Source organism: Macadamia integrifolia, chromosome 5 (genome assembly GCF_013358625.1).
Source record: "Macadamia integrifolia cultivar HAES 741 chromosome 5, SCU_Mint_v3, whole genome shotgun sequence".
Classification (NCBI taxonomy): Eukaryota; Viridiplantae; Streptophyta; class Magnoliopsida; order Proteales; family Proteaceae; genus Macadamia; species Macadamia integrifolia.
Window position 1 is genome coordinate 23,323,290 of NC_056561.1, and position 26,026 is coordinate 23,349,315.

At 38.2% G+C, this 26,026-nt stretch overlaps 1 protein-coding gene and 1 long non-coding RNA gene across 2 annotated transcripts; one reads left to right on the plus strand and one right to left on the minus strand.

The window, feature by feature from the left end:
• Positions 1–4,170: 4,170 nt before the first annotated feature.
• On the minus strand, positions 4,171–10,690 carry LOC122079988 (transcription factor bHLH49). The gene is made up of 8 exons (XM_042646816.1): positions 8,547–10,690; positions 8,233–8,460; positions 8,066–8,131; positions 7,908–7,976; positions 6,165–6,236; positions 5,682–5,876; positions 4,896–4,971; positions 4,171–4,793 (listed from the first exon to the last, which is right to left on the minus strand). Exons 1-8 carry the CDS (start codon positions 9,471–9,473, stop codon positions 4,756–4,758), a joined length of 1,671 nt encoding a protein of 556 aa, XP_042502750.1. The 5' UTR covers positions 9,474–10,690; the 3' UTR covers positions 4,171–4,755.
• Positions 10,691–24,568: 13,878 nt separating this feature from the next.
• On the plus strand, positions 24,569–25,993 carry LOC122078261. The gene is made up of 3 exons (XR_006140018.1): positions 24,569–24,670; positions 25,715–25,785; positions 25,870–25,993. It is a non-coding gene; the product is annotated as an uncharacterized LOC122078261 (long non-coding RNA).
• The last annotated feature ends 33 nt before the right edge of the window (positions 25,994–26,026 follow it).

The window sequence follows — 26,026 nt, forward strand, 5'->3', positions numbered from 1 at the left end:
TAATGCGTTAGAGTAGCATGAACCTGACTTAGTTGTATGTTAGATGGTTTAAAGTAAAAAGGATTGCATCATTCTTGCATCATGGACTATATGTTTGTGCTTGCATGAACCCCATCCCACATTGTTGGAGATCACACCACATGCATATTGCTTTTTAGATTATGATGATGCAAGTACCTTAGTACCACTGGGCTGTGAACTTCTTCCTCTATGGCTGAGTACAGTGGTGACTGGTGGACACCAGAAGCCCAGGAGCACGATCCTGGTTGTGCTTGTAATACCTGTGTATATGCCGCACCTTGAGTTGAGGTGGGATTTTTGTCTTCTCTGATGCTGTATTTTTGGATGTTATATTTAGTGGGTAACCATATGTATGTTTTGGTAATTGTGGAAACGAATAACGTTAGTTGTTCCCTGAACTTGATTTACATGATTCGGCTATATTGTACTTTGATTTCGTTGTTATGATTTTAGATGGTTCAGTAATGTTATGATTATGACAGTTAAGGTACTACTATCAGCAGATCCTAGTAGAGATATAAGACGGTAAGTATCTTATTCACACCGCTGGTATCCTATTGGGAGTGGAGTGTGACACAAACCTAGGCCTTTCCGTAGGAGGAGCACTTATGCCTGGGAAAGGAGAGCAATGAGAATGATGGTTTACATAAATTGTGGTAGAACCAATTGCAATGGAAAGACCCAAGATAGAGGACAAAGATGTGATCAGGGAATAGGGATGGCTTCAAATGACCAGCTGGAGAAATTTGAATTCATTGCAAACGGATCAAGCAGCCTCGATCGAGATGCACCTTTTAGAAAATTCAGATTTTGGGAGCACGAGATTAGCCAGTTCACCTTTGTGACCAAGGAACCTCAAGAAAAAGGAAACGATTGGGGCACCATGGAAGATGTAGTAGTGGTCTTCGTCGAAGGAGAAGAAGGTCCATTATGGCACTTGTTGATTCAACAAGCCAATGAACCACAATTAAACTAGACAAGCATCAGAGACAACTTTAAGTTTACTCATGCTCTAGAGTCAATCGGTCCAAATACCACTGATGAAAGCAAAGAATCTATCATTGCTATGTCTCTGATCAACCTCCGAGTCAGAGATGACAATGGAATGTCTCCAATCAACCTCTAGATTGTACAGATTAGGGGTGTCAATTTGTGGCCCGAACCGGCTAAACGGATTGGGACTGACCGTTTATAGACCGGCCCGGCCCGGATCGTTTATTAAACGTGTCGGGCTTGAGCCTGGCCCGTTTATAAATGGTCGGTCTCGGTTTTGCTACTTAAACCGTCGGGCGCCCGACCGAGACCGACCGAATAACGCCCGACCGAGACCAGCCTATTGTGCACCGACTTGGCCCGACCCTTTGTAGAATACCTATTTTACCCCCCAAATTAAAGTAAAAACTAAAAAATAAAGACATGTTCACATTTTAAATAATGGTTATATTTGGTATCATTTATTGATTTATTGTCATTTTTTTGGGCTTGCATGAGTGGGCCGGAATATAATAGCACATTTTAAAGAGGGCCCGTTTAAAAACCGGTTAAAGCCCGTTTAACATTAAACATGTCCGTAGCCCGGTTAAAGCCCGACTAAAGTTCGATTAAGGTGGCCCGATTATAACCCGAGACTGACCGACCGAATATAAAGTGTACCATGCCCTCAATAACTAAGCCCGATTAGTTAAATGGACGGACACGGTGTAGCCTTTGAAAGTCTTCAAGCCCGATTAAGCCCGACCGAAACCGAACCGGCCCGACCGGTTGACACCCCTAGTACAGATAATCTCATGGTCTATGCTCTTATCTATCTCTTCCAATGAATCCCAAAAGCCTTGATTGAAATTGAAATAGCATTTAATCTCAGGACTTGGGATTTGGGAGTCTCATTGCCTCTTTGCCCTCTCGTGGAGCTTGTCATATTCAAGTGGGTCATCGTGTCGTCGTCTTCAGGTCCCACACCAACTTGGTCGCCTTTGTGGTGTGTGTATATCTGTATTACTCTCCCACCTTCCCCTGTTGTAGACTTCCACTTAGAGTTTCCTTTGGCCCATCTGGGCTACCGCTAAAAAAACTAAAAAATGATTCCCAATCGAATAATCGATCGATTTATGTCAAACTTCAATCCAGAAATGGAAAATCATTTTGACCTAATCCTGACGTAGATATCTTCTGATAGTTTCTGCTCTTCGAGGTAAGAAGAATCAACTACCTCATCGGACCGGTGAGTTTTAGCGAGGGAGACGATGGAGGAAGAGCCACGGCTGATGGTGTGGCCTCTGGTCCATTCCATGGTGGATTGAAGGAAGCTTAGAATTGGAATTGGAAGGAATAGAGGAAGGAAGAAACAGGGTGGGTTTGGGTAATTTAGGTACTTCATATTTAGTAAGGGCATTTTGGTATTTAAAATAAAATATAATAGCTGACATCAACATATAAAGTATATTCCTTAACAGTGACTGATGGTAAGGGGTCTGAGTCTAATTTGTGAAATAAGGGAGTGCTCTTATAATAGTGGCATTCTTTAGGGGGCAGTGCTATAAATTTCCCTAATAAATATCATAACTTGATAAAACAATGCGACCCAAAGAAGGCCCAAACCATCCGTGAGGATACCCGAGTCATTAATTTAGGAATAGACCAATGCTCTCGAGAGGTAAAAATTGGTGCTACCCTAAATAATGATGAAGCAAGCACATATGATTAGTCTTCCAAAGAATTCATGGAAGTTTTTGCATGGTCCTACAAAGATATGCCCATGATTGATCCAAATATTATGCAACATCGCTTGCTGATCTACCCCGATGCAAGGCCTATCAAGCAAAATCCAAGAAGGATGCACCCTAAATGGAGTGAGAAAACCAGCGAAGAAGTGATGAAGCAATGGAGAGCCGGCTTCCTACAAGTGGTAGAATACCCCTAGTGGTTAGAAAACATTGTTCCAGTCCCCAAGAAAGACAGGAGGGTACGAATGTGCGTTGTCTTCCGAGATCTCAACAAAGTTAGCACAAAAGATGACTTCCTGTTGCCTCACATTGATGTACTTGACGAAAATACAGCCAAACATGCCTTGTTATCCTTTTTGGATGGGCTCTCAAGGTATAACCAAGTGAGCATGGGCCTAGAGGATAGGGAGAAGATAACTTTCACCACCCCGTAGGGAATATATTATTATAATGTGGACTGAAAAATGCCTGGGCAACTTATCAATCAACAGTCAAAGCCATCCTCTATGACATGATGCATAAAAAGGTGGAAGTTTATATGGATGACATTATAGTGAAATCAATGGACCGAAAGGGGCACATCCCTACTTCGAGGTAGTTGTTCGAGAGAATAAAAAAGTGAATCCCCAAAAGTTCATGTTTGGTGCAACAACAGGGAAGCTATTGGGATTCCTAATAAGCAAGAGAGGCATTGAAGTTGAACCTGTAAAAATCAAAATAATTCAAGAAATGCCCACCTCAAACGGAGAAGGAGATACAGGGATTTTTAGATCACATCCAATATATCAGCCAGTTCATAGCTCAACTAACCACGATCTATGAGCCGATTATCAAGTTACTGAAAAAAGATTAGCCTAATGAATGGAATCCCCAATGTCAGTAGGCATTTGATAAAATTAAGGGTTATTTAACAAATCCACTAGTACAGCTCAACTAACCACCATCTATGAGCCGATTATCAAGTTACTGAAAAAAGATTAGCCTAATGAATGGAATCCCCAATGTCAGTAGTCATTTGATAAAATTAAGGGTTATTTAACAAATCCACTAGTACTAATACCACCAATTGCCGGAGAACCACTTTTGCTATATTTATCAGTGGGAGAGTATTCCATGGGTTCTTTGTTGGCCTAAAAGGAAAATTTGAACTCAGGAGCCTTTTGGTTGCATAAATAATTATTACTCTCTCTCTCTCTCTCTCTCTCTCTCTCTCTCTCTCTCTCTCTCTCTCTCTCTCTCTCTCTCATCAAATGGATAAAATATCCACCATAGGTGCCACAAGGAGATATTACAAAACAGAACAGATTTGCAAGAACACAGGACCAGAGAAAAGACCATCAGATACACTTTTTCTTTGGGGGTGGGGGTGGGGGTGGGGGTGGGGGTGGGGAAGAGGGCGTAGAGATGCCAATTGAAAACAAAAGTATAACAATAATAATAATAATTAAACTTGTAAATATATGATAAAACTTACGTCAACTTTCCATCTGCAACTAATTTCAACTGCAAATCCAATACCAGGAAACCAAGCCTTGTCTCCTAACATCAGCCCAAGATTCACAACGAATTCAATAAGAAACAACCCCATTGACCTTCCACTCCACAAAATCTCTCAGAAAGCTTCTGAACATTTATTTTACAGCAAATTCAACCAACCCCTCAATCCCCTCTCCATAATGGACAACTCTTATCTCCACCATATACAAAAGGATTTTGCACCACCCATGGTTACAACTGAAATAAGGACATAATTTTTGCCATATAATACACCCAAGAAGCTTTTAGGGTAGAGTGGCTTTCCCTACTGCTATACAACAAGTGTAACCTTTAGATAAGGTTCCAGAGTCAATATTAACTTGCTACTAATGGATCTTTTGGTACAGATACAGATGATAGTATATATTTTGCATCCTAATGATTTTAAGAATTTGACAGAACTTTCATCTGCTTGAAATTTTGACATGTAGGAAGGAAGCACCGATAACTACTAGGTGGCTGAAGCTACCATTAATCAAAGTTCAACTTTCATATGTCCTGGTGGCAGAGAACCTTCAAATGCACAAAAGATTAAAATCAACTTATCATCATCACACATGGGTTGAACCAAAGGAGTTTCTACTTTCTACAGCAAAGCTAAAATTGTATATTTACCATTTAAATCCTGACTGCTGGTACCAAAACTCATCTGGACAACATTGTGCAGCTCGTCATCCCATTCATTGTGTAGCTGCGGGTAATTATGACAAAAGGGAAAAGTTAAAGCACATTGAAATTCATTTCACATGTATGCAAAAGGAGAACAACCACCATATGGTGGCAAAGAATATGTGGTGATTCTGAGGGACTTTGACTACATACAATGATTTCCTCGACACAATTATATGTGCAATCAAGAGAAGTCCCAGCCATTTGAAATTGCCTTTCTGCTTTGACTCAGATAAAATGATGGTATGCTACATTTAGTTTACTTTCCATGGTTATCAGCTTGTTCGACAAAACCTATTAGTCTAGTAAATGGTCCATGTGGGTAACTTTCTCCAGCAACAACAAATAATCAAGGCTATGTTTGGAATCCAAGAAAAGAAAAAACATAAGAAAAATCATGATGAGGTAATGATTGATTTTTGTGTCTTTCTCTCTCCTCAATTTCAATTTTCTTTTGAATATTTTATTTTCTTTTCTTGGCTTCCAAACAAAGCCTAAGGAGAAACTTCAAACCTAGAATTTCTTATTTAGACAATGATCATGCATCATGATTTGCCCCATGGTTGCATATAGTTTACTCGGATAGTAATTTCCTTTTTCTTCCCTTCCTGATCAGTAGAACATAATTTCCTTTTTTCAGAAAGAGAATTGAAGATCCACTGCAGGAGAAAAAGAAAAAGAATGTACTAGTCTGGACATCATGCTCACATAGACTGAAGAATACAACAATACCTGAGTGGTAGGTTCCTTGTACCCTCCATTCATGGCTGTCAATTGTGAATTAATTGTTCTCCTAAGTGCATCTGAGGGGTTTCCCATGCCATGAATTCCTGCTTGGATCAATCCCAACGGTGGTGGATGTAGCTGGGGATGAGACATATTCATATCTGGTGGAAACCCCATCATAGGACCTCGAGACTGAAGAATCTGTAGTGAATGGTAAACAGTTGGAAATGAGACATCAAAATATGGAGAAAAGAACCCTGCCAGTCTAGTGTTCCCCACACCTAGACACAGCAAGCATTAAAAGACCCAGCTAGCTGCCCCTGTGCGAGCTGGTATTTTCACACCCAGCTGTGTCTGGGCATGGGAACGCTAGACTGGAAGGGTTCCCTTGCCCTCAAAATATATATCCACATATTGCCCATCCTAGGTGCATCTGTGGGTGGGTATGTGAGTGCGTGCTTGCATGCACTTGCATCAACTTTCACTTACATCTTTTGCAAGGAGCCCCTCTATGTTGAACTCTAGACGAGGATTAACGGCAGCAAGCTTCATCGACAAGAACTGTAATAAGAGAACCGAACATTTCACATTTATAACCATGGGCACATCGCAGGCAACAAAGTAACACAATCATGAAATAAATATAACAAATATTTCTGTCCACCAAAGAAATATCAAAATATTTAACATGTTGAAAACTCCATACATTTAAAGACAGTCTATGGCAAAAAAAATAAAAATAAAAATAAACAACGGGCCGGAATTGCTACCTCGTCGCGTGGCCACTGCATCAGCACGGGGATCAACCAGGGAGGCAGGGTGGTGTTTTCACCACCCCTGTGTCTGGGCGTTAGGGGTGTGCAACCAGGTAGCGATCTTTTTTTCCCATAAACAATATAAGGGGAAAGCTCCACCTTGTCATGAAAAGGTCCACTTTTGGGCCGTGTGGAGAATGGATCATGAAGGATGTACCATGAGATGGTTTCTACATTGATTTGATTACAATCAGTCAAATTTGAGGTCCTGTCTCAACTGTACCGCTCACATTGTATTGAACATTTTCCCTTGTATTCTCTATGTTAGGGGAAGGAAAAACCTACCAAATTTGAATCATCAACCAATTTTTAGTTTATAGTTTTATATATCCAATTGGGAAAATCATAAATGACCAAAATTTACCATGGTGATAGATGATGATGTGGACAACTAGTCCATAAAACTTGAGCACCAATGGAACTTCCATGAAAATCTGTTTAAACTACTTAAATAGTATTTTAATATGAAGGAGGAAGGTTGTTATAGTCTTGAGAATCATGATTGTAGAAGAAAAAATAAGAATGGTTGTTTCATCTCTAACAGTTAAAAAGAAGTTCGAAAGAGATACAAAAACAGGGTGGATATCATTCATACTTTTCTTTCAATGTTTTATTTTCTTTTACAGTGGCATGGACCCCTTTTGAGGGGATTTGGTGGGTTGGGGGGGTGAGAAGGGCTTCAACTAGCATGGGAGGGAGAATAAAGACAATTTTTCTTGAACAAGTCATATTTTCCTACTCAATTCAACTAGGGATTTGACCATGTTGACTTGAGAGTCACATTTTTCTTAATCAAGATTATTATTTATTTCAAGTCATAAAGATAAAGCTCTAAGAAAAATTAGTTCAAGTGCATATATATATATATATATATATCAATAAAAAAGTAGAATAATCACAGTTTTTCACTAATGCTGCGTTTGGTAACGTTTTTGTTCCATAAACGGCGTTTCGTGTCAAAAACGAAAATTTCAGTTTCTGGGTAAAAACGCCGTTTTTAAACGAAAAAAGGGTGTTTGGTGAATCTGTTTCTGGAACAATTTCAAAACGCAGGTCTTCTCTCCTCTCTGTGCGCGAAATTGTGAAAAATGAAGAGCTAGGGCGGACGACAAGTTTATCGGGAACGATTTCCCTAAAATCCTCCAAATAGTTCCTTTTTTTTTTTATTTGGAACGAAATTGGGAAGACGGAACAGCTATTTTCCGTTCCGTCAATTCCAGTTTATACTGTTCTTTTTTCACTTTTTGTTCCAAAAAAACAGAAACTCGCCTATGATGCACCGAACGCTTTATTCCGTTTTTTCGTTCCAATAAAATAAAAAAACTCCAGAAACGTTCCATAGAATGTTACCAAACGCAGTGTAAGAAAATTAAGAAGTTAAAGAGACACAATAGTTTTCAGACTTTTACCACCATACCTCAACTTGTCTTTGCAGTGATTGCACATAGTTAATGATTTCATCCAACATCACTGCCTTACCCGTAACCTGTAAGAGTAATAATTCTAGTTAAAAAAACTACTACTGTCTAAAATAATTCTGATGAGATGTTGGCTAAATTAGTTCCAAAATATTACCTTGCTGCAACCAGGTACGAGGTCCTGAAGAAACTTCATCCTTTCACTTATCTTTTCCCTTCTTACCTGTGACAAAAAATGGTCTGGTTTAGCAATTTAATTTAAAAACCATTTTGTGTAAATAGATTCTATGCAAATCAAAAATTCTAACAAAAAAAAAATCTTACTCTTTCAGCAAGACTGTGACTGTTTGTTGCCTGACCTCTTCGAGCTCTAACATGTATAAAATCTTCTTTCGATGAATCAGCAGCCTGAGAGCTATCTTTCCCATGTTTCCCAGAAGGCTTTGGGCTAGTAGAAGCTGGGTTTTGGTCACTCTTCTGTTTGGTGTCACTGTTCTTTGCAGCTTCACCACGTAATTGCTGAGATCCTTTAACTTGGTCCAGCTCAGTATCCTACAATAAAGAATATGTTGATCATACGTTAGGATCACTCAGTAAGAATAAATTCAGCACCCCACATCAATTAGTACTATCTCTACCTGAAAACTCTTTTTCCTTTTCCTATTGCTTATTCCCTTGTAGGAAGAAGGTTCTCCACTACCACCCTCTATCAATGGTGGATCCTCCTGAACAACACCACCACTAAACTCAGCTTCGTCAGTCTCACTGCTGGAAACACCAATCCCTTGTTTTGCTTCATCACGAGGCCTACCAAAACTCCCAATCTTTCTATTGTTCTTGTTTGGACTCCCTTCAAGTGCCCCATGCTCAACAGACAGGGAAACATCTTTTGAAACTTCAGGCATACTCAGCTCATTGCTCTGAACTTGGGCACCTATTACAGGTTTCAAACCATTAGCTGAGAGGTCTTCTGGGGCCCCTTGAACTGTTCCTTCACCTTTGGAATAAGAACTCAAGGATTCAGATACACCAAAAGGATTCACTATGTCACCAAAATTCCCACCACTGAACCATGAGAACCTGGCAGCTCGCTCAATGAAGGCAGAATCAGCAGGAAATTGAGATAAGCTCTGAGGGAGGATCCCAGCACCTCCTTGTAAAAAGACACCAGCTTTAGACATCGAGGGATTCCAGCTGATATCTGGTGCTTTGTCAATCCCAGTTCTTGAGGAACCAGGAACCCCTTCCCTAATCGCCATTGCATTACCGGTGCTCGTACTGGCCTGAACATTACCGTCGCAGAAGCTCAAGCTCGGTGGATTGGGGTGGTCCCATAGACTCGGGCAAAATGAGTCTCCCATGGACATAGATGAACAAGCAGAGGAACCCATCAGATCCCCTTTGCAAACGGGAAATGAGTTATCTGTAGGAACCAACCCAATTGGCTGATTCGTGAGATTGGCACCGCCAAATCGCCAGTCTGGAGACATATTCGATGAATGATAGTTCATTGAATCCCCACTCCTCTTCTCCAAGCCAAATTTATCCTGGTCACCCAAGTCCATACCCCCCAACCCCAAGCAAGTACAAAAAAGGTAGAAAGAAGGAAAATATCTTCCCCTAATCCAAAACTAACTTCAAACAGACAAGCAATTTGTAACACCTGTAACACTCTTAGAACAGAGAAGAACTTAAAAAATCGCCAAAGACTAACAGGCTTTCATATACACAATGATACTTAGAAGAAGATCAAAGTCTGATCAAAACCCAAGATAAACTCATAAATCTTCCAACTTAGAACAAGGAAATCAAAAATCAAATCCCACAAGGACCAGAAATAACACCAACTCAAAAAAAAGCTCACTGTTTTACAGAGATCTGCCTAAAACCGCACAGTCTATCTCTGAAACCAGATAGGAAGATTCCCAAAGACGGATTAAGCAACAAAGAAAGAGAAGATAATAAAAGGGAGGAAAAAGTCCACTTCAAAGCCTGAACTGGAAACTATGTATGCTGAAATGTATTGGATACACACAGGTAAAACTGCTATTATTTCCGAAGGTAACAATGAGTCCTGAACAAATTGGTCCAAATTGGTCCAAATTTACAGAACAGAAGCCCCAAAGAACATAGACACTTCAATTGAAGAGCTGAAAAGGTCCCCGAAATATCCACAAAAGAAAAGAGAGCATTGATTTCAGGATCATAACCCAGCATTCAAAACCCCTGCAGAAACCCTAGTCAGAGCTACAGAAGAGCTCTGAAACAGAGAAAGCCCAACTAAAAGTAGAAAGAGAAAGATACCCACTTGAGATTCCTTTGTACTTTTAGCATTCTTTCCTCCATTGTAGCTTTTACTGGAACTTTGTTGAATTTGGGCTTTGTTCAAACTGTCCTGTTTTGCTCAGAAACTACCATTCACTGCTACAAGTTATATGCTCCGTATGAAAAACCGTCAAAGAGAAGAGAGATCAGAAGGACTTCTGAAACACACTGAGATATAAAGGGTGAGGACAGGTAGAGAGAGAAAGAGAGATTAGAGAAGGGTATTTGAAGAGAAAAAGAAAGGGTAAACGGAAAAAGTTCTGCATTTATACCCACGCCTGCATCAGAAAGAGAGCCATTGAATGATTAACCACCGCCACTGCTACCGTAAAATATGCAAAAAACAGACCAAGCTTTCTTTACTCTTTTTAATTTAATTTCTAAAATAAGAAATAATATATAATCACTTATTTTACTCAGATTTGTACCAGCTTTGAGCTAGCAACTGACATTGCCAACTCTATAAAGATTTTTCTTTTTCCTCTTCTTACAATAACCCTCTTTAAATCTTGGGAGGGGTGTTCAAAATCTTATTTTAGGGTTTGTTTGGTTAAAATGTGAGATCTCCTTGAATTTCTCATCAACTTGAATTTCTCGGAGACACACAAACTCAGTTTTATACATTTTTTTTTTCTTTAATGTATTGTTGGAATGAAACTGTATCGCCTTTGTCGTAGGATAGTTCTCTTGCTCCGTTGTCGTCTTATTTGGCGGATTCACACCTTCAGCCTATGATTGGTGTGGATAATCTCGTTCGTAGTTCGCACTGAGGTTTTACAAACCCTCCTTGGGACAAAAGGCACGTTTTATTAAATTGTTTCTTTCCAATTGGACCCATTATTTGGACAAACTTAACATGTTGCGAACTCAATTGATTTTTAACTATTGAATCATAAATCATTGTACCTTCAGACGATGAAGTTTCAATCAAAGAGTGGAAAATATAGATCAAGAGGATATAAAAGAAAACCATCCAATGATCTTTAAATGAAACAAAATATACAAGAAATATTCCAATCAACGGAAGATGAGATAATGATCCAAATAAAGCTGAATGTAGAATGAACATTTTGTTAGAAAGAGAAGTATTATTCATGGGGTAAATCATCGGTCTCCCTATTGAACATAAATCGTCATCTAGATTAAAATAATCTCATCCAAATTGTCTAGTTATGAGTTAGGTTTTGTGTCACATTGCGATTCAAGGAAGGAGTTAGGCATCTCAGTCCACCCGATAAAAACAAAACTTCTACCCTATGTTTGATACACAAGTAACTAGATTACAAAATAATCTACAACTTTGAAGAATGAATCTTTGTAAAAATCCATACGAAAAGTAATGTAACTGTATGGATTTCATTGCTGCTGGGGACATCAGTGAGTTATGCTCATTAAAAATGTGATAAATGAGAGCGAAAAACTTGGAATGAAGATCTAAAAAAAGAAGAAGGCAGAAGACTTACCCCACTACAACTTTCATGAAGGGTGTTCTTTGGTTGGAAGGGTGTGTGCTCAGGTATGTTCAATGCAAACTCAAATTGGTGCATGGTACAATAAAAGTTTCTTATGATTCTAGTGCATGAATCTCGATGGTTTGAACTCTTGTTAGGTACATGAGATACGTATATGTATGTCGGATCCCTAAAATGTGAGAATGATCATATATTTATAATTGAGAGGCTCCTTGGTCATCAAGTAATGTATAATAATGTTTCCAAATAAGGGTGTGATCTCCTTCCTTGCTTAGAGAGAGATTTGGGTTTATGTGAAGCATATATTCCCATGGTGTGTGGATAAATAACATATTTGTCACATGTGTTCGTAGAGTCGTTTAGGTGTCCTAGTGTCGTAGTGTGTGTCTAGGTACGCCCCTTGGGTGTCAAGGTATGCATCTGACGTCGACTCTGAGTCAGTACAACTTTGGTTTGAGTTGACTTAGGGGGGTTTGGTCCAATTAGGTTTTAAACTCAATTTGGTGCCAGTTTATGGTGTGTTAGGTAGTCTTAGTTAATTCTATGTACGCCAAAACCATTAACCATATTTTGAAAACATTTTGTTCAATTTTATACATCCTATACATGAAAGCAAAAATGTAATGCCTAGGTTCAAGAGAAAACCTCTACTGTAAATACACGAACAATCTACGTCTTAGGGGGTTCCCAACTCATCGTTGCACAACCCTTTCGAGGTGACAAAATGTGGTGTATACAACATGTAATCTTAAACTTACAAATCTTCAACAACCATATAGTGGAAATAAGTCATATTATCATACATGCCACCGAGAGAGTTGCCCTACCTAAAGAGTAATACTAATGTTAATCTCCATGGAAATTTTCTTAAACTTACACTCTCCGAAACAAATGGCTAAATGTAAAATATCCACTACAATATGTACTCTTTTCCATGGGTTCAAAAAATGTACTACCCCCTCCCCCCTTTAGATCTGATTTAGCTAACAAACATGATTGAATGAATTGATTTTGAATTCTTTTATTTATTGGATGCGTAAGGGTATCCATGTAAATGACATTTTTTTTTTTTTTTTTTTGAGATAGATGACTCATTTTTTTAGTCATACTAGGTTGTTAAATTGAAAAAGAAATAACATCATTTTTTAGTTTGTAAAGATTATTTTTCTTGTATTTTGGTGATGAATGAATTAATTCCATTTGTGGTGAATAACATAGGACTCTTTTCTCTCAATGCAATACTAAACCAAAATCAAACCATTATTTTTGTGTGATTTAAAAGAAAAAAAACCCCCTTTTATTAATCATTATAAAAGAAAAGTACATTAAAAAAATTCATCACCCTAGTAGAAAAACCCTAATACATTAAGTGTGACTATTATAATAGGACTTCGAGTACAAGACTCTTGAATTAGCCATAGGCTGACATAGTATGTACTCAGGAGCATTATTCAACCTCTTTAACAATCACAACCTCTTTACCTTCCTTGTTGAAGGTTGGCCCTAGGCTATGGTCTCAGCGCACCTATGGAGTCCATGGTTTGGCATTGCACCCATTCCCTCTCATGCATGCTTTGAATAAGCAAGGCCCCTATGTGGTTGTTATCTAGCTCCTTAGTGGGTCTCTCTCTCTTGATCATTGTGAGTCTAATGGCTTGTCTCAATGTGCCCTTTTTTTTTTTATTAACCAAGGTGTCCGGGCCAGCTTACACGTACCTCGATTAATCTTTGGGGAGACTAGCATAGCAATTCACCGCCATGATCTCTACTTAAATCGCAAATGCATAGATGGGGAATTGACCCTGAGACCGTGGGCCTAATCCACACAATCCTCAGTTCGCCCTAACCATCTGGGCAACCCACTGGTGTGTACAGAATAAATAAGAAAACACACACACACTCACACAATTCGTACAACAGGGTTCGATCCCACAACCTCCTTCCCTGGGTGTCGGCTCCATAAGCTGAAGCTACCACCACTAAGCTATCCTAGTGTTCGTTATCTCAATGTGCCCTAGCATTACAAAATCAACTTAAAAATCAAGGCAAGTACAATAAGGGTGTTGCTATATTCTAGAGAGAGAGAGAGAGAGCCTCTCCACATCCTCTTTGTTTGTTCTTTTTTTTTTGGTAGGAAATCGATTTATTTATTGAAGCATGAAAAACGTATGGAGTCCAAATTACATAAATCGGACAGCCAGGGAGTGGGAATGGGCCAAAGTGTCCTGCGCTCACAAGTCACGCCCTTCCGGGCCAGGGAGTCAGCAACGCTGTTAATCTCCCTAGGAATGTAGTGGAAGTAACAATCCACAAACAAGGATTTAAGGTACTTAATATACGCAAGAACATTGGTAACTTCAATGGGGGGCGATGATTGATCTGAAGATATGTAAGACACCAGATCATAGTTGTCATTCTCAACTCGTAGGCGATCAACATCTTTGGAAATTCAGTGGAGGAGGCCATCTCGAATAGCTAGAGCTTCGCCTAGTAAGACCGAGGTAAAGGTGGTTGAGGTGGACACAGCCAAGATAGGAGATCCATTACAATCTCTAAGGATGACCAATACCTCCTTTGTTACCTATGGTAACTGCATCTGTGTTGAGTTGGAATGTTGCATCTGGAGGGGGGAACCAAGGAAAAGGAGTAGTTGGAGGATGGGTGGAGGAGGAGGTTGGAGGGAAGGGGTGAAGAGCACTTTGTATTTTAGTGAAGAGGTGCTCAGAATTACGTAGTACATTAGCAGGGGAAAAGCTAGACTGCTTGAACACAGAATCCTGCCGAGCACTCCACAAATTCCAGCAGTACACCGATGCCAAAGCGCTTAACTTACGGTCATGCTTCGAATCAACGCGGGAGAGGGTGCCCCAATGCTGTATGAACAGCGAAAGATGGGGATCTAGAGGTGGGATATAGGAGAGAGAGGAGCCAAACCAGACAGCTCTAGCAAACAGGCAATCGAGGAGGATGTGATCAGAGGTTTCAGATTATATACCGTAGCGTTGATAAGTAGAGTCAACGGGCACATTCCGGGGAAGCAAGGTTGCATTCGAGGCCTAACCATTAGCACAGGCCCGCCATAGAAGACTTCTGACTTTTGGAAGGGTGGGACATGACTAGATATGTTTCCATACTTCCTTGGAGATGTGCCACACCGATACATTGGAGGAGGAAGAAGCAACAAAGTCTGCAGGGCCATCAGCTTTGTCACATAAGAGATGGTACGTTTATTTAGTAGAGAAAACTCCGTTCTTAGTTGCGCCCCAAACCTAAGCATCTGGACGTGGAAACAGTCCCAAATTGATTTTTGTGATTTCCTTGTTTGTTCCCATTGTTCAATATTATGAAGATATATGGTGGGCAAATATCGGCAATCCAGCTAAGTTTCGTGTTGTTATTATCATCAGATCAGCATCAATGGGGATTCATAATGTTTGTTTAAGATGCGGTATGGGTACTAACAATTGGTGGGATTTCACGTGAGCCCACCCTCATTGAATCAGATCCACTTAAGTTGAATTCGTAAGTATTTTTTCTTTTCTTAAGAACCAAACAAATATCAATGATAGAATTCCGAGAATTTAAGGAGATGTTATCCATAATTTCTCGCGTTCTTTCTCTTTCCCGACTCCTGAATCCTGAGTCTCCGCCTGTGTCCTGACAGACTACTGAGTGGTCTGGTCAAGATCTGAGTTGGGATTCTCTCTCTCTCTCTCAATCAAGCCACTTACTATGACCGTACGGATAATAGAAAATGTTGCCTTAGATTCGGTTGGATGGACCCTCGAACCCCTTTCAAAACTAGCGTTTCAAACAAGCTTACTCTCCTCCAACTCTTTAACCTTTTTTTTTTTTCTTATCCAGTCTAACTCTTTACCTAGTCGCCAATTTCACCAATTTATTTTCCCAATGATGATAATATAAGAGAAAACGAACCCTACCAGTTGGCGTTGTCTATGTTCTTACATAGGTGGATGTAAAAATACCATAATGATCCTGTCCAGTGTGTTGAAGATGCCTTTCGATTGGTTCTGTGTGCTAATGTTGTTTACACCAAATTAGTAAGATTCTTTATTTCTTTTAATTTAAAGAAAAAAGAAGCCTATCAAAAAACATCCAAAGACAAGGTGCATGAAAAAATGACATTGCCCTACACCTAGGGCATTGAAGATGCTGACGTGCACGCCTTCTCATTGATACACAGGTTAGTGTTTTTTGCTTCAGTAGGATAGAATTTCTTTGTCCTTAATTTAATTAAGGAGAGTTTTTTATCCAAGAGTGTAGCTCCTGTACTAACATGGAACCAATGACTATGGAAGTAGAGATTTTTACTTTCCATAGGGGGTGTGCCAGTCATTTCATAGGGACCTATGTCTGGGTGCAAGAGTCATGCTCACATACAAGTTATTTTTTCCTTTCGAGGGGAGAGTTTTCGGTTTAAGAGTGCGACTTCTACACAAGCGCAAGGCCAATATGGGACCCACTTCCTATTGAATTGCAACCGTCGATTGAATGGGTCAAGAACATATCTAATGATTATCACGGCTTTGACTTTTTTAGTAAACAAGGCATCATGCAGAACAAAGTCTATTAATCTAGTGGCTATCATAATCAGTTCTACAATTCTTTCATGGTTGACCCATCCTTAAGGCTGATTTATGATCTGTAGCCCCAATCAGATGTGATGAGAAATTGTGATTCCTTACAGTCACAGAGCTTGTTTTCCTTGTTTACCTGATTAAGTCATCCCTAATTAATAAACAAAAGGTAAACATATATCTCATAATATCATTGGTTTAAGAGCTTATAGGCAATTTGTTTACCAAATCTTATACTATTGCAACAGTTGTTAGACCCATCTCTCTCTCTCTCTCATTCATATCATTATTAGTTGGCATTGGGACTTGCACAGACTGAGCCCAAAGCTTTAGAATAATGGAATCTTTCTTACAGTTTGCTTTAGAAAACCATAATCTTCTCTTATTAAAACTAAAAATTTAGTAAAAAATTGTACATTGTAAGACGAGAAAATGATTTGTATTGATTGGGTGGGGTTTCCTATGTAGGTTTAGGAACAGCCCCTTACTCCTCCTTCCAAGCTTTCTGCCTTTTTTACTTTTAACCTATTATTTTAACTCTCTTGCTTGGTCTCATCCAACTTTGCTTTTGTGTTTTCCTTGTACATGTACAAGGAACCATGTAAAAAAAAAAAAAAAGTCTGCATGGAGAGGACAATAGGGCTAAACCTACCACTCTACTAAGTAAAGGTGTTTAGATTCCTTGATGCCTGTTTTGTCCAATTAGAATATGTTGGAGCCAGGATTTGGCAAATGGGACACAGCCATGTGTCATGTAGTGCCCATTGAGAGTGGGAACAGATGTGGAAAAGCTTAATTAAGGGGTAGCATAGATGTAAAGATAAAAAATAAATAAAAAAATTATATTCTATGAGGTTGGTTGGCAATTGCTGGCTCTCCTTTTGGGAAAGCTAAAACTAAGCAACCAAATGCCATCCAAAGCAACATGGGATATGGGAGTTAATTCTTTAACCTGAATCAAGGATTTCATTATTGATGCCAAATCTCTCTCTCTCTCTCTCTCTCTCTCTCTCTCTCTCTCTCTCTCTCTCTCTCTCTCTCTCTCTCTCTCTGTAAAGAGTAAAGATGATGACATTGAACTTCCTTCAATCAATTAATAGGAGCATGCTTAAATCTCTCAATTATGTTAGTCTCTTTAAGACTACTACACCTTTCTAGAATTGCATGTGATAGATGTACGAAATGACTTCAAATTGGGGTGGACATCAAGAGTCACTTTCTCCATTCCATGTTATGATGGTGTGGGCAAGCCAGGAGATGAGATGATTGGAGCCATTAGATTGATGTTACTGTTTTAAAAATGCATCATTTTTTGATTCTCCAAATGTAATATGTAGTAGAGGATTTTCTTCAATTAACCTCCTATTTCGGTGAATTTAAGTTCGAGAAATTTTTTAAGGAGATTAACACAGTAGTTCACTCCATAGTTAAGAAGGTTTTGTCGACGACATGTACAATAATTTAGGCTCTTTTTGATTTGATTTCTATTTGTATTTATTTGACTTATTTCTATTTTTTACAAGTGTTTTGGTATAATTTATAGCACTTATTTCTATTTATAATAAATTAGAATAAATCACAAATCACAAATTACTCTCAAGCTATTTGTGATTTGTGGCAACAAATCATTTATATTGAATTTTGTTACCTTAAATGAGCATGTGTGCTAAACTACTCAAAATCAATGGTAAATAGGTAACTTCAATATGTTTTATAATTTTTCAATTAAAAACCTCAAATCTATCATCTCTCTCGCTCGAAGCTCAAAGCTGAAGGTGAAAATTGAAACCTATCTTCTCATTATATAATCTATTTTATAAATAGTAACCAAACAAATACTATTTGTGGCCTGTGATTTATTATCACAAATAATTTCTAAAAAATAGTTAATAAATACAAATAGAAATCATACCAAAGAGAGCTTTAGTCTATTTCCACTTTCTAATTGTTGAAGGTTTGTAACTCTGCAAGTATGTGTTTTCCATATTCTGTTGAAGAAGATTTTTTTTTTAGCACTTACCAAAAATAAAAAAAAATTATGTTTCAACGTTAAATATATATTAAAAAAAAAAAAAAGAGCACAAAGAATATGGTAGTACATGCACCATCCAATTAGGCTGGATTTTCTACCTACCATGAAATGGTGGGTCCTAAAAACCTGTGAGTTTGTCTATTGATGTTACTTCTATTTATGTGGAGATGAGTTCCCCAGTTCTTCCTCTAGGCAAGGCTCAAAGAAGTAAACACTCATATCTACTAACCAAGCAATAATTGAAGTACTTGACTTAGTTTTCATTATTATCATCATCATCATCATCATCATCATTCATTTGTTGCCAACTACTAACTTTTTTTTATTGCAAACCTCACATTGAGTCCAAATAGGGACCCATTAATATGTCCGAAATAGGACCCATAAGAAGGCTATTAGGTCACACTTATTACTAAATACCATGTTTCAAGAAGGTGAAGGTAGAAGGGTTGTACCAATGACCTTCGCTGAACTTACGCTAGAGCCAATTGCCTGCCAATGAATTATAAACTGATCCCAACGACTCAAAAAACATTAGTACAAATGATATGATGACATTAAAATCTCTTTTGTGTGTGTGTGTGTGTAAGGAATCTCAAATTCTTTTAACAGCTGGAACGGCTGGAGAAGATGTCTTTTTCCCCATATAGACTTGTGATTTCATGGAAACATCACAGTACAACAAGATAGAGACGGTATTTGAATGATTGCTTCCGTGCTTTTCTAAGTTGTAACTTCTTTTTGGGTCACTTTCTATATGACCTAACTCACAAAACTACTTTTTTTTTTCTTTCTTTTCTAATAGATAGAAGATGCTCTTTCCTCAAAGTGTGATAAGGGACTTATCTCAACTTTCCTTAGATTTTTCACAACCTAAACTAACCTTTTCTTTCTGTTCTCTTCTTTTTCATCATCCATTTGTAGTTGTGGAAGCCATTGCTTTTGAATTATATGGGGACTTCCAGGGTAAATCTACTTTTAACAAAGCCATAAATCTTTTGATTTTTTTTTTTTTTTTGTAAGAATTAATGTCACCATCTGGTGGACCAAACATGCCCTAAGATATAGAGAATATACTCTTAATTATTGTTAGATATCATAATTAGTGAAGTCGATGGGATTAGACAGCAAATTGGTATCTTTACTGCTCAAGTTAGACAATGTTTCTGTTAGCCAACTTAGGAAATGTCTCCCTAGTCTTTTGATCTTGAAAGATGATGTCCTTTTCTTGTTAAAGTAGTATAGATAAGTCTTGTTTGGTGCACGTTTTTCACACATATGAGTCATTTATTTTCCACAACATTAGGGGAATTTAGTGGCTAAGAAATATCAGGCCAAGTTTCTACAACAGGTTTGGTGTGAATACTAAGGGAGGGGTGATGGGACCAAGACATTACCTTTCTAAGGTATAAGGTCGGTATGCGCATGCTTGGCGGCTCTAAAATGGAACTGTAAAAGACTGGTGGACCATCCTCTTCCTTAAAGATCTCAAGTCTAAAGTCATCTCAAAGTAGTTTTTCCATGTGCTGCATTGGCCTAACTGGAATGAGATTTCACTGTTCCGTGTTGTTGAAGATTGATGGAAATGCCTAGAGAGTATTTTTTTTTAAATTTTTTTTATTCTTTTTTTATTCTTTTTTTTGAAAATAGTGATCTTTTGTTGTTTTTTTTTTTTGGTAAGAATCTTTTGTTGTATTTAAAACAAAAGAAGTTTTAAATTTTCTTTTTGATTTTAATTGTTTTGTCTTCCACAAGTTTTGAACCCAAGACTAATATATATAATAAAAAGCAAAGATAAATTGCTTGCATGCTTCTGAAGTGGGGAAGATAGGATCTTAGCATCCAGGATGTTCTTTCCAGTAAAGCATAGTGAGAAATCTTTAATCGCATATTGAGTATGGAACAAAGTAGAGTGAGATTAATATAGTTAATGGAAACTATAAGGATGGGGTTCCATGACATAAATGGAAACTATATACTCTTGCCTATGGATAGTTTGAGATTTACTTTCACATACAAATGCATGGAGCCTGGCCAAGTAGTAACGAGGCCTTTTATGTGTGCGGTTTTCTTTTTGTTAGCGGCTAGAGTCATTTCCGGAAAATCCTTCACCTATGTTGGTATTTTTTTCCGCACATTAATTTTTATTGATTGAATATTGTCCAAAGCAAGCTCTAAGTTGGCTTTATCAAGAATTTTCCAACATGCTTTATACTCTGGCATTCTTCAACGATAGAATTATATCTTGATTGGATCCATCAAATGCTCCCATTGGATGCAGCATCCCATGGCAGTCATCATTCTTCCATCTCATTTCATCTCCACCTCGAAGCGCATCGCATGAACATCTCCAAGTCATATTTCATGTACAAGTTACATCTCATGAACTTAAATTTTTAATAAATTGCAACCCTTAAGAAAACCTTGATAAAGCCCATACTCTTCATTTAAGGTTGTCCGAGAAGGGTTATATTTATTAATGAGGAGTTAGAGAAGGGGGAAAGAATGGCATAATTTAAACATCATCCTTATCCGGGAAAAAAAAATTCAAACATGCATCACATGTAATCTCATGACCAGCGGATGCTACAACACAAATGTTATGTACAAAATACTACATCGTATAATCATTAGCAATTAACAAATTAAGCAAAATAATTTACATCATCCAACTCTTGGATAGCCAAAATTAGGGTTTCAAGGGTATTTTGTCATTGCAACAATTTAGCAATAACATGGCAATCATGATACCGAAATTCCTCTCAGCCACACCGAATCCCACCCATTCACAACAACAATCATAGAATCCAGTTCATATGAAAGCAATTGAAAATCAATAAAAATTAAGCATATATGAGGTTATTAATTTGAAGCACATGTATGAAATTGCATGCATCAGTTCTGTAATTTAAAACACTCTATAAAAGAAGTCAGACCACACACTCACCTTGTCAATTGACTAGGTGAAGAATTTTCTGAAATAATCACCCGAAAATGCCCTAGTAGGCCTCACCAAGAAATGATTATCTTTGTCCTAATTACAAGTGTATTGGGTATTAAAATGTGTCGTAAAAGGTCCCCTAGAAGATCCCTTAAAATTCCCAAAACTGCTAGTATTAAGAATAGTTCAGTAAGGCCCACCGGTAGATGTTTGATCTATTGGTCGGATCAATCAGTGACCCAAATAGACTTATGTAATTTATTATTTTTCAAACCATCCACCAATAGATGTATGATCAATCGGTGGGATCAACCAGTGACATAAACAAAAACTTAATTCTGTCAGGTCATCCACCAATAGATGGGCACTAGTTGATGTTTGATCTATTGGTGACAGCCCAGACAGTGCTTCACTTCGGGACTAAACCACCTCAGTCCTATGGCCATATTTGGTTCTGTAGGATTTGTAGAGGGTCTTTCCACCATTCATTAGGTTCTAGCTGATCATGATTCCACTAGGCCAATCGGAAGCTACGTCGATTCTTCGACCAAAATCGTAAACCCAATATTGAACTGAAAATATTCTCGGAGCTTGGGAAACACTCTTTGGAGCTCGGGAAGAGTGCGGAGGAGAGCAATACACACTACCCTAACTGGTTAAGGTCATCGCGGTTGAGGTGAACCTCACCAACCCGGAAAAACCCGGAAATCTAGGTCTACTGAAACCCAAAATGAAGAGGAAATAGGAAGAGTTCCCTTACCTAAGGAAGTGTCGGTAACAATAGGGGGTGGCCGAGCTCTTATTCTCCCTCTCCCTCTCCTTCTTTTTCTCATTCTTTCTCTCCCCCTCCCATGCTTTTAGGGTTGGTATAATGAGCTCCCATACTCAATTTTTTTTTTTATTCATAGGCAAGGCTCACTGAAGCCTATTTGCATGCCCAGTGAGATCTTGCTAAATGACTTAACCTGTTGGTCAGGCCACGGCACTACAAAAAAAGTGGTCAAATACCGCACTTGGGCGGGGGTCTATGGCCGCGGTCGCCGTAGACCGTGGCTAAATCCACTCTATTGCCGCAGTGTTTACAAAGCATGACAATTTGTACACCATTAACCACGGTTTAAACAAACCGTGGCTATAGAACCATCAATAGTCACGTTTGTTGTAAACCGCGGCTATATGTATAACACTAATCACGGTTATACAGAACCGTGGCTATTGATATTGTCTATAGCCGCAGTTATAAATAACCGTGGCCATATATATCTATTACCGTGGCAATAGATACATATACGGCCACAGTTATTTATAACCGTGGCTAAAGACATGTTTATTATTTTATAGTTATCCAACATGCTATATTATATCTCTTAGTGTAATAATAATAATTCATTATTGGATTTTTCAAGGTTTTACTCACAATTTCGTGATCGACCAATGATAACCCTTGAAATATAATCTTTTCACCGGAAACTCCAATTGACATGATATCAGTGCTATTTGATCCCCCCTTTATATTAAGTGGTTTTAACCTAATGTTTTTAATTGTTCGTAGTCCCACTACAATTATATGGTCCTATCATTGTCGGCCAATGAGGACCCTCGTATAATTGTAAGGTATAAGTTTAAAATGGTCCAAAAAATTGTTTTCTTAAAAAATAAAAGGTAAATCGGTCCTATCTAGATTGAGACCGACGAGTATGTCTTAATATTGGTTGAGACCAATCCCCAATTTTTAAAACATTGTATTAACACTGACCAATTAAGAACTAAAGTTCCTTAACTGTTAAATTCATTCATTCCATACTAAAATTGATTCAACCCGACATAAATCAAACTGAACTGACTTTTTGACACTGGAGTTTCAAAAATTGGGTAAGCTGATTGATGAATCAGTCGATTCAGATCGGAATCGATAGACAACGATCCCAATTTCCACCATATCTAACCATACTACTGGAATTGGAATCAGTTCTGAATCAATTCCTTGAATTGTACAGTTTCATGAGCTGATCCCCAATTCCTGAACCAATAATTTAGTTGTCACCACAAAATACCCAAGTTCCAATTAGATCAGACTGATTCAAGTTGAAGTCTGAATCAGCTCTAAATGATTCAATCCAAGATAACACAGGTAAAAATTATCATAGTATATATATGGTAACCAAAATAAGAGAGGTAAAAATTATCGAAGTATCAGGTTAACCAATTATATCTGCTAAAATATTTATGTAATATTTGGTTACCAATTACAACGGCTAAAAATTTTCCATAATATATGGCTTTTTTTTTTTTGTTAACCAAGGGCTAGCTTAATTACTTGCACTTCGTCTAATCATCGGGGAGACTAGCACAGCAACCATCCGCCATAGTATCCACTTAAAAAATGTTTTCAATTTTTCACAATAAGATAGAAGTGGAAGTCTATAATGAAAGCACATCATTTTTTTACAATATTGTATGTACATGATATCGATATTGTACTATCCGAATCAGGTTCACATACCAGAACAATCTCGTACGTCCTTGATTCATGGATTTGGAATCTATTAAATAAAGAGAGATAAAATGGATTCAAATCTCGTACGAGAACCTAATCACTCTCGATATCGTAACAATTGCCATCAATAGAAGGATGCATTAGACAAATCCATATCAATATCGGTAGCGGTGTCAACGGTTGGGCCGGTCCTGTCTTGATCAGGCTTAATCGGGCTTGAAGCCTTTCAAAGGCTGCACCCTGTCTGCCCATTTAACTAATCGGGCTTAGTGGCAGTTAATAGGGGATTGGAATGGGGATGTTTTGTACTTTTATAATCACTTAATGTTTTACTTTTCTTTGATTAGTAATGGTTTTATTTAAAATAAAACTAATAATAATAATGCTTTTAAAAGTTTATGGTTAAATTAAAGGAGGGATTAGGTCCCTGCAGTATGTGTATTGTGTACATTCCTTCATCTACTTTTCATTTTCCCTCTACCAAAAAAAAAAAAAAAACTTTTCATTTTCCCTCCCAATTGTTCCCGCTAATACTCTACCCAGAACAAAAAACGAAAAACAGAGAAAGAGAAGAAGAGGGCGGGTTCCCACAAAAAAACACTAGAGTTGTGATCGTGAGTTTCTCTCACTTATACCCTAATCGATCGCTCTCAATCTATTCTGTGAATACACCTAATTGCTAGCATCGCTCTTGATCTTGCGAATACACCCTCTGAGAACCCTGCTCTTCAGTAGAGGAGTATAGGTATAATGATTCCTCTCTTTTCTTCTCTTTCTACTTCTTCATCTTCATCTTCAGTTTCTGCAATTTAGTTTTTTATTTTTTAGCAGGAAACCCTGCTCTTGCTCAGAGGGAAAAGAGGACTCCTCCACACTCCGCCCTGGTACTGAAGACAGGTATGATTTCTCCTCCCTTTTTTCCTGATATTTTCTTGTATATCAATTTCTCTTGGCTGACCCGACTTTGAAATTGGATGACTTCTGAATAAGATGATAATCTTATTCCCTGATAACTTTACCCATCATCTACCACATTCAAAAACGCCATCGTCTCCCCAGATTTCTGGTTCAGTCCCCTTCCTTGGTTATTCAACAGATCTTCCCCTCTCGAAATCAAAACGAAACTGAGAAATCTCCCTCACCCTTCGGACGCCGTGAGAACTTCAGATCTGCTCGGATCTGCTCGGATCTACTCAGATCTGCACTTCTTCTTCTTCTTCTTCTTCTTCTTCTTCTTCTTCTTCTTCTTCTTCTTTTTCTCTTCTTCTCTTCTTCTTCCTTGCTGCTGGAACAACCGAACCTGCAACTTACCTTTCTCTCCTTTCCTTGGCGCCGACAAATCCGCAGTGAAGATCGAATGTTGGATCTAGATGTTCATTATCAGTAGATCGGAAGCTCAGAAGAAGCTCCAAAGCAAAGCGAGATCTCAGTCAGTTGTAGATCACACCCGGAAAGAACTACTCGATCTCTTCTTCTCATATATTTTCGATCATGGCTGCTCCAAAACAGTGGATAATTCAGATCCCCTCACTTTACCCTTTTGCCAATCCCTAAGTATTAAGAAGTGATTGGCTAGACAAACAGAATATGGGGATGGGATGCAATGTCTGGGGGGGTCCACCTTATTTTTGGATTTCTCCCCTTCCTCTTCTGGGTCTTGTTCTGTCAGCTTGAAGCCCCATAGGATCTTACAAACTAAAGCTCATATTCATCCTAAGAACACAGAGATCAATTGAGGTTTTTCAGGTTTCAAAGTTTAGGTGAGCTACCTTACATCAGCGTTATTAGAAAAAAATGATTATGTATTTGTTGATTGCCTTAATACTTATTTTGATTGATAAGTAGTTTGTTATGCAAATATTGCACTTATTTTTTTTTTTAAAGTTCACATTTTGCAAATAGATTTACTTACTTTCATTTTATTTTATTGTTTGTATACAGGTTTTAGATAATGGAGGATATAACCCCACCTACAGAGGGTACTAGTGTCACTGAATCATCTTCTTCAAGAAGTATAACTCTTTACTTTTTAACTTATAGTTAGTAAATTCACAATACTACATTAATAAATAATATTATCTAATCGTTGCATGTAGATACCAAGAAGAAAAGAGGGCCAAGTAAAAGCGTCAAAACAATGGCAATTCCTCATGGCCAACCAGTGAAGTTAAGAGCAAATCACCTAAATCAGTTAATTGGTGATGAAGCTGCCCAATTTAGTACATATTTGGGCACCTTGATTAGGAGCCAAAA